The 9824-nt window shown below is 39.2% G+C and overlaps 1 protein-coding gene across 2 annotated transcripts in view; it reads left to right on the forward strand.

Annotated features, from left to right (window-relative positions):
• Positions 1 to 6835, forward strand: part of FCRL1 (Fc receptor like 1) — a 28599-nt gene extending 21764 nt beyond the window's left edge. The window contains exons 5-11 of one of the 2 annotated variants that reach the window (XM_006050593.3): positions 89 to 367; positions 707 to 823; positions 2316 to 2343; positions 3617 to 3699; positions 3910 to 3981; positions 4740 to 4771; positions 5727 to 6833. In XM_006050593.3, coding sequence (XP_006050655.1) covers positions 89 to 367; positions 707 to 823; positions 2316 to 2343; positions 3617 to 3699; positions 3910 to 3981; positions 4740 to 4771; positions 5727 to 5798 — 683 coding nt within the window. In that variant the 3' untranslated portion in view covers positions 5799 to 6833. Of the gene's footprint in view, positions 1 to 88; positions 368 to 706; positions 824 to 2315; positions 2344 to 3616; positions 3700 to 3909; positions 3982 to 4739; positions 4772 to 5726 lie in introns of both variants that reach the window. The other variant, XM_006050594.3, reaches the window with a different exon arrangement.
• Positions 6836 to 9824: the final 2989 nt, after the last annotated feature.

Genomic DNA, 9824 nt, shown 5'->3' on the forward strand with positions numbered 1-9824 from the left:
GAGAAAGTTCACTGGGATTGAGCCTCTGTGGGCAGGGCTTGGGAGTGTCATCATCAGAGACCTCCTGTGACAGTCTACTATCTCTCAGTTCCAGTGTCTCGCCCTGTCCTCACCCTCAGGGCTCCTGCAGCCCAGCTGGTGGTGGGGCACATAGTGGAACTTCACTGTGAAGCCCAGAGAGGCTCTCCTCCGATCCTGTACCAGTTTTATCATGAAGATGGTGCCCTGGGGAACAGCTCAGCTCCCTTTGGAGGAGGAGTGTCCTTCAACCTCTCTCTGACTGCAGAAGATTCTGGAAACTACTACTGCGAGGCCAACAATGGCCAGGTGGCCCAACGCAGTGAGGTGGTACCACTCAACATCACAGGTATAGCTTGAGTTGTGGAGCTGTCTTGGTCAGTGTTTCTTCTCAGCATCCTGGAAGAGTTTTTCTGACCCCACAATGTCTCTGGTGGGTATGCTACCAAAGATGAGGCTTTGCAGGTAGTCCTGTCCTGGGAGATGTATCCAAGGGGCCATGAGGACATCAAGGCTGGTTCCTCTCTTCTCCTCTCATCAATGTGACAAGTTGCATGTCCCTGGGTGCATAAATAAATCCCACCTGCCCCAAGAAGAGCAGGAATGGCCTCAATCCATGCTCAAAATATCTTCACCCCAAACCCAAGCCCTTCTCCTTGGCAGCTCATGTACAGGTCTCTTCCTTCAGTGCCTATGGAAGACAGAAATGAAGTTCTTACTTCAGGAGTCATTGAGTTGGTGCTTGGCATCCTTGCTCCCACCACTTTGGCCCTATTATTTTGCTGCTGGCTCAAGAGAAAAATAGGTTAGTATTTATAGAGATTGGTATTTTGTTACTGTGATCTTTGTTTTCACTGAAGTTAAGGCTAGATTTGTGACATCTATACTATTAAGGATGAATATATTCCATTAGCTACCTTGCCTACTTATCTGCTCACAGGCTCTCCCCTCAACTTTCCAGCACATGGGTATCTATTAAAGTAATGAAAGTTTTTAGTAAAACCCTTCAACCCCACATGTTATCAGTTGAGGTTAAGCTGATACCTTGAACTTCAGTGGTTTAATGTTTATACACAAATGTAACTATTTAAAATAACTAATCAGCCACTGAAAGAGAAATATAATGAACAGTTCCAGTTACACTGACTATCTCCCAGTTAAAGTCAATGCACTAATTCTTATTTGCCTTAGAGTACTGTCACACATGTTTTTTTTCTCCCTGACATGCTCAACCACGCATTCACACAGTCTGTTCATTGCTGCCTTTGTCACTTTTCAGTTTAAATGTCATTTTCTCCAAGAGGCTTCACCTGGCCACACAGCCTACAATTCTCTTCTAGGTGGCTCAGCCAGTAAAGAATCTGTCTGCAATGCAGGAGACCTGGATTCGATCCCTGGGTTGGGAAGATCCCCTGGAGGAGGGCATGGCAACCCACTCTGATATTCTAGCCTGGCAAATCCCCATGGACAGAAGAGCCTGAAAGGCCGCAGTCCATGAGGTCATAGTTGTACACAATTGAGTTACTAAGCAAATCATAGCACACGTTCTCGATCAGAGTACCAATAGCTTCACACTTCATTTCAACTGATAATTACATATTTATTTGCATGTTTAATCTCAGGTTTCCTGTTCTTCATAGAGCAAGTTGGAGATGGGGCAAGAGAGGATGTGAGATTCTCACTTAAATTCCAAGATTTTCAGGCATATTTGGAGACCTCACCCCAACTATAATGTGTCTATGGTAGTGCAATTTGTTATGATAGGATTAGGTTGAAGAGTGAGTGTTAGTTGCTCAGTTGTATCCAACTCTTTGCAACCTCATGGACTGTAGTCCACCAGACTCCTCTGTTCATGGAATTCTCCAGGCAAGAATACTGGAATAGGTAGTCTTTCCCTTCTTCAGGAAATCTTCCCAACACAGGGATTGAACTTGGGTCTCTTGCATTGCAGGCAGATTCTTTACTGTCTGAGCCACCAGGGGAGCACTTTCAGGATTAGATTGTATGGTTGTAAAGCTAAAATAAAAAAATGTTATAGGTGTGGGTACGGAGGCTTGGACTCAAGTCCAAAGTTGATATTAACTGCCTTTGGGCAACTCATTTGACTATTCTGGACCTAAAGCTCTTCAACTGCAGTATAAAGGATCAGCCCAAATAATTGCCAGGATGTACTCTGGGCACAAAAGAGCACCTTGCAATGGGCATGCTAGAATAAGACAAGTCCCTGAACAAGGACTGTATGAAAACACTGAGAGAGTTCCTCCACTGACATGTATGTTCATTTGTTTGAATTGCAGGAAGACGTACAGCCAAGGATACAGTCAGGTGAGACCTCTGTTTGCTCTGTGTGCACTGATAATATATAGATAAAGCTATTAAAATTTTTTGGGAATTGTTCTCTCTTGTGAGCTTTTCTCCATGTTTTATCATACCTAAAACTGCCACTCCAGAGTTCTTTCACTGGTAATTTCATTTGCTATTCCTCTTCTTTTATATATTAGCTAATTAATTTAAATCCTTTCATCATTTGTCCTAACTTTTCTCTTTCACTAAATCTGCAGAATAAGAAAGCTCTACTATATTGACTAGTTTCATACATTTATTCAATCAATTAACCAATATCTGAGAGTATGTAAATCATTTTGTTGAGTTCTAGAAATCATGAGCACATGTAAAGATTTTGAGAGCTTTGAAGTATTTTAGAGTAGTTTAGATATACACACATTTCCAGAATACAGGCCAGATAATAAACAACATACTGAAAAACTGTTGATGATGTTTCTTAGAAGATTAAAGGAGGAAGATATTTTTTTTAATTTATTTTTTATTTTATTTTATTGAAGTATAGTTGATTTGTGTTACTTTCAGGTGTATAGCACGATTATTCAGCTATTTTAATATATTCTTTTTCAGATTCTTTCCCCTTGTACGCTATTACAAAACACTGAGTATATTTCCCTGTGCTATACAGTAGGCCCTTGTTGATTTAGAGGGGGAAAAGATTTTTAAAATACTTTCATTGGGAAATATCAGTATTTAGTTGATACATTTTTATAGCATGTTATTATTTCTGCCAGTAAAAGCCAGATTTTTTTCCACAACAAAATAGCTGAAATTACTAATTTCATCTATTTGTAATTCTAATTACAAATCAGATTTACTGAAAATTTTCAGTTATACATGCATATGCAAGACCATTATTTTTTCCTTCCTCAAGCTGCTTGTTCTATGTAGCAACTGGTTCCATCTGGAGTAAATAACTATTCTTTCATTCAATATTTACTGAGAACCTATTATACAAATAGCACTATCCTGGGTGTGGGCGATACCACAGAGAGCTGTCAGGTAAGAACCTTACACTCCTGGAATATGTGCTCTAGGGATGCTCTGCAATGCCCTGCTCACTGCAAGCATAGAGCTGTGGCTTGTACCAGACAGCTGTGCTGATTGCTGATTTCCACATAAATTAGCATTCTCTCAGGACATTTCCTCCTTCAGGCTTCTCTCCTTCACTGTTTTACTCATGGTCCCAGATAGTTATGTCTGGAACATCTGGGATTCTATCCCAGATAGATAACGTATATTTCTGTGTTTGCAGGAGCATTCCCAGCCCTGTACCCCAAGAATCCACCTACTTCAACTCACAAGCCCCAGAGCAACTACACTTTGACTATGAAAATGGTGAGGCTTCCCAAATGACCTGGGCCAAAGTAGGCAGAGGGGGCTGGTGATGTCTCTGAACCGAACCTGACTCTGCTGTGTCTCTGCCACCTCTACTAATCAGTGGCTCCTCTGTCCTCATGGCTGTGATAGGTGGTAGGTACAAAGTGAATTAAATGTCAAGAAGAAGGGACTGTGTCATATAATGAGGCTTCCTTCTTTCTCTTTCAGTGAATATTGCAAGTGGGGATGACGTTTATTCTTTGGTGTACTGTGTGCAACAGGAACAGCCATCAGCAGCAGGTGAGACATGAGAGAGTGAATTTGTCTCTGATTTTGCCTTTTCTGGAGCCAGGAGGATAATCAGTGACTGTGTATGGCAACATAGCAGCTGGCACTGCTGCTTCTATCCTTGGAGTTGAATATGAGTATTGCTATGCCTATTTGAAGGTTGGCCTGTGTACTGGAAGCTGCCTTGAGTAGGTCCTAGTAATGATGCTAACTTGTGTATCTCACCCCCTGTCTGATGGCAGCGTTGGAAATGGTACCAACTCTGTATTCTCTATAGTACCCCAAAGCAGTTGCCTAGTTGTGGCTGTAGTCCCATCCTGTGCTTGATGCACACAGAAATACTGAGAGGTATTGATGCCAGGGGAGCTTCCCTGGTGCTCAGTGGTAAAGAATCCACCTGCCAATGCAGGAGCTGCAGGTTCAATCCCTGGGTCAGGAACATCCCCTGGAACAGAAAATGACAATCCACTCCAATGTTCTTGCCTGGGAAATCCCATGCACAGAGGAGGCTGGCGGGCTACAGTCCATGGGGTTGCAAAAGAATCAGACACAACTTAGCAACTAAACAGCAACAACAAATGCTAGGAGGGACCATCTGGCCCTCACATTCGCATGTGCCAATTTTCCTAGCCATATTTGTGATGGCAGAAAAGTAAGACAGAAAATATTAATGGATGCAAGTTACAGGAAATAGGAGAGGAAGAAGTCTTCATTAACATTAATTTAAAGAAGGACTCTAAAGGGAATCTCACATATATTTGTCTTCACAGAAGAACGCCTGGGGACACATCCTGGGGATAAGGTGAGTTAGAATCCTTGTTCTGTCTTCCTTGCTCTTTCACTCCTTCTTCTGGGGACTGGGTCTCAAACTTCTAAAACTATGGCCACTTGGAAAAAACAAAAGATCTCATCATCTATCTCCTATTTTATCTCCCCATATAATGGGGATAAAAACATCCAATTATAACAGTAAAGTATCTTTTTACAAGATAATTCTAGAGGCTCTTATATGCATATTTTTAGCAATGGATGTATGAAGGTTTGTAGCTAAACTGTAGTGCATGCTTAGTCTAAAAGTTCTATTGGTTTGAAAATCTTTATTCTGAAATACTGTTTTACCATGCATACATCACTTTGTGCTGTAAGGCTAGCCAAACAACATGTCAAAAACTAAATTGATATTGAATAAAATGAAACTAAAAGTGATTTTTGTCATTGAAAAATTGGTAATTTCTAAACCTTGATCAATTCAAGACTTCACTAATAATACACAATTGCTTTCAGAAAATTGTAGAAACTCCAACTTTGCATGTATGCAAATAGAGGAGGTGCTTTGTAATTTTGTCTTGTGTGGTGTGGCAGCCAATTGTCTCTGAACAGAATTCAAGTCCTTGATAAACTCTAGTGACAGGCTAAGTTTAGTTTATGAATACAAAATTCTGATACTCTTAAAAAATTATAGCCTATGGAATAGCCTAATAAAGGCCCATAAAAATGAAAGAAGGTTTTGCATACGTAGTTCAGTTTACAGCTCATCAGGACCATGTCTGTAGCCTAACAATGTGACACAAGCCCTTTGAAAATGCCTAGGGCCACAGTCTTTCAGAAAGGTCTGTGTTCTGTCTTGAGTGGTGCACCATGGTAGGGTGTATCCAGGCAGATCAGAAAGAGAACCTGTGGAAAATATGTTCTATTTGTTTTCCCTGCTTAAGCTCTACCAATGTTCTATCCTGCTCAAGTTCTACCTTTGCTTCTAGGACTCCTCAGCCATATATTCCAGGCTGAAGAAGGCAGATCTTATAGATATGGACTATGATGATGTTATGTAGAGTTACAGAAGATTCTGCTCTTGGAAAACCATCCATGACTCCAAACCTCAAAACTATTATGCCCTTCAGAGATCCTGGGAGAATTAGCTTTCCAGTACACCTCATCCAGGTGCCTTCCTCCATAAAACTATTTCTGCATCTACTGTGAAGTGCAGTTTGCTCAAGCTTTGAAGAGATCATCTAGAAGAACCCACCTGAACTCAGGAGTGGGAAAAACTTTGTTATTAGAACTTGATTCCTATTAGTTCTTTCAGGTACAGGTCAAACTCTGCTCTAAATTCTTTTTATAAGTGGAAACAGGATGGGAATAAAAGAACTTGAGATCTTGGAGATAGTGAGACAGTGAAGCCTAGAGTGCATGAACCCAAGGTTAGTGATTTTGTGGGACTGCTCCATACAGAGAGCTGAATCCATATTTTTTTTTTTTTGGCAAGTGCTTTCTCTGAGCAGACAGTACAGAGCTCTAGCTATGTTTCTTACATTGATCATCCTGTTCCTCCATAAAATATGTGACTCAGTGAATTTTTGAGTCACTATTACCAAACTAGAATTAAATCAAAGTTACATAAAATTCTGTTGTGGTTGCATTCAGTTTTAATGACATATTTTATATGCACAAGCTAATCAGATGCTGCCATATTTATAATGAGATATAATCTTTGTAAGTTTCACTACATCCACGGTTCTATATTTGTTGCAGCTTCCAGAAGTTTTAGGAATACGTTTTCTTCCTTAATTCACACATTTTTTGAAAATGTGATAATATGGTTTGAAGTCCATATTTTAATTTTAAAACAATCATAAGCTAACACATAAACTAAAACATTTAAAAATTATATAATGTAAAAGTTAAAGTCTTCCCTATAAGTTAACACCACAAGTGGTACCCATTGTTAAAAGCTTAGCATTGTTAAAATCTTAACTCTGCAGATATTTTTCTATTTTTTTGTAGAAACACTTCTACATACATGTGAATATATTTAGAAGTACATATATTTAATAAAATATCATGAAATATTTTAAAGTCTGTACTATTTTAAAAGGCTGTGTAGTATCCTATGATATGATAAATCATATTTTTCTTTTTCATTTTAGTAAAATATAAAAAACATAAAATTTATCATTTTAATGATTTTTGAGCTACCAGTCTTTTCTTTATTTCCCACTTGTCAAATTCTTTATTTTTTTTCTCATTTGTGTTTCTTCTATTTTTCTTTTTTTATTGAGATAACATTGGTTTATAATATTGTATACATTTTATATGTATATTTATCTGAGAAGGCAATGGCACCCCACTTCAGTATTCTTGCCTGGAAAATCCCATGGATGGAGGAGCCTGGTAGGCTGTAGTCCATGGGGTCGCTAAGAGTCAGACACGACTGAGCAACTTCACTTTCACTTTTCACTTTCATGCATTGGAGAAGGAAATGGCAACCCACTCCATTGTTCTTGCCTGGAGAATCCCAGGGACGGGGGAGCCTGATGGGCTGCAGTCTATGGGGTCACACAGGGTTGGACACGACTGAAGTGACTTAGCAGCAGTAGCAGCAGCATGTAGATTTATAATTTGACTTACATTTACACTACAGTGTGCTGACCATCAAGAATTTACTTTCAATCTATTACCATATAATTAGTTCCCTTACCCACTTTGCTATCTTCACCCCCCTTCACCTTTGGTAACTGCTAATTTGTTCTTTGTATCTATGTGATTGTTTTTGTCTTGTTTTGTGAATAGTGTAAAATAGAAGTCCAGTTTCATTATTTTGAATATGAATATCCAGCTTTCCCAACATCATTTATCGAAGAAACTGTCCCTTCTTCACTGAGTATTCTTCATTCTGCTGTAAACTATTAGTTGACCATACATGCATAAGTTTATTTATGGGCTCTCAATTCTGTTTCCTTTGTCTATGTGTCTGTTTTTATGTCAATACCATACTGTTTTTATTACAATAGCTTTGCACTATAGTTTAAAATCTGGATATGTGATGTCTTCAGCTTTGTTCTTCTTTCTCAATATTGCTTTGGTTATTTGATGACTCTTGTAGCACCATATAAATTTTAGAATTCTTTGTTATATTTCTGTGAAATGAGTGTCATTAGGATATTGATAGGGATTACATTAAATTTAGAGATGGCTTTGGATAGTTAACAATATTAATTATTTCAATCTATGATCAAAGGATATATTCACATTTATTTGTGTCTTCTATGTCTTACATCAAGGTTGTACAGTTTTAAATATATAGATCTTTCACCCCTTTGGTTAAATTTCTTCTTAAATATTTCACTGTTTTTAATGCTATTCTTTTCAGATAATTTGTAGTTAATGCATAGAAATGCAACTGATTTTTGTCTTTATTTTTTATTTTGAAATTTAACTGCATTTTATTATTTCTAGCAATTTTTTTTTGGTGGAGTTTCAGGGTTTTCTATATATAAATCATGTCATCTGCAAACAAAAATTTACTTCTTTTCTGATTTTGATGCCTTTTATTTATTTTTTATTTTCTAATTGCTTTGGCTAGGACTTCTAGTTTTAAGCAGAATAGGAGTGGTAGGAGTGGGCACTCTTACTTGTTCCTGGTGTTAGAGGAAAAGTTTCAACCTTCTACATTTAAGTATGATATTAGCTGTGGATCTGTCATTTATGGCTTTTATTATATGGAGGTACATTCCTTCTATATACAATTTTGAAAGTTGTTATCATTTTGGCATTTTGTCAAATGCCTTTTCTGTGTTTACTGAGATAATTTTATAACTTTAATTTTTAATCTATTGTTGAGGTCCTTTAACGGACCGGAACCTGGTGGTCCAGAGTCGATGATAAGAAAGTAAAAGAGAGAGAGAAAGAGGCTGATATTCCTTGGTTTATGCAGAAAGCCAATAAAGCCTTTGACACAAGGCTTGCACTGCTAAACATAGGAACCAAGCGCCCTCTTGGGGGGTGAAGGCACAGTGTGCCTTCACCAGAAGGTCTTACAAGCCAGGGTAAGAAAATGAACTCAGTGAGCTTCTGCACTCCAGAGAATTAGCCTGAGAGAGAGAGAGAGAGAGAGAAAGAGGGAAAAATAAAGACACGGGGACCCAAGATCTGATGGAGCAAAGGTGTTTTATTCAACATTGTGTGGGTATTTATACTGTCTTACAAGGTAGCTATTTTCAGCAGAGATAAAAATCAAAAGTCCACACTTACAAAGTATCATAAAGCAATCCATATCAAAGAGAGAGGGTTGTAAATAATCACTTTTACCATATGGTTCATAAAAAGGAAGAGGGTCATAAATAGTTACTTATCACCTTATGGAAAAACTAACGAAGGAAATGCATGCATTCCTAAGCCCCCAGGAGTAGTTTGCTGCTGCTGCTGCTGCTAAGTCACTTTAGTCGTGTCTGACTCTGGGTGACCCCAGAGACAGCAGCCCACCAGGCTCCTCCGTCCATGGGATTTTTCCAGGCAAGAGTACTGGAGTGGGGTGCCATTGGAGCCACTTAATTCCTTAATATTCAGGAATTAATAAGGGACGGAGGATTCATGACAGATCTCAAACAGCTCACAGGAAGCCTCCTGTTAAATGTTTCCTTGCTGCTGCTACTGCTGCTAAGTTGCTTCAGTCGTGTCCGACTCTGTGCGATCCCATAGATGGAAGCCAATCAAGCTCCCCCATCCCTGGGATTCTCCAGGCAAGAGTACTGGAATGGGTTGCCATTTCCTTCTCGAATGCATGAAAGTGAAAAGTGAAAGTGAAGTCACTCAGCTATGTCCGACTCTTAGCAACCCCATGGACTGCAGCCTACCAGGCTCCGCCGCCCATGGAATTTTGTTGCTGCACCACACCAGGCTTCCCTGTCCTCCACTATCTAGCAGAGTTTGTTCAAGTTCATGTCCATTGAGTCAGAAATGCTATCTAACCATCTCATCCTCTGCCACCCCCTTCTCCTTCTGCCTTCAATCTTTCCCAGCATCAGAGTCTTTTCCAATGAATCTGCTCTTCACATCAGGTGCCAAAATATTGGAGCTTC

The sequence above is a fragment of the Bubalus bubalis genome, chromosome 6 (genome assembly GCF_019923935.1).
Source record: "Bubalus bubalis isolate 160015118507 breed Murrah chromosome 6, NDDB_SH_1, whole genome shotgun sequence".
Lineage (NCBI taxonomy): Eukaryota > Metazoa > Chordata > Mammalia > Artiodactyla > Bovidae > Bubalus > Bubalus bubalis.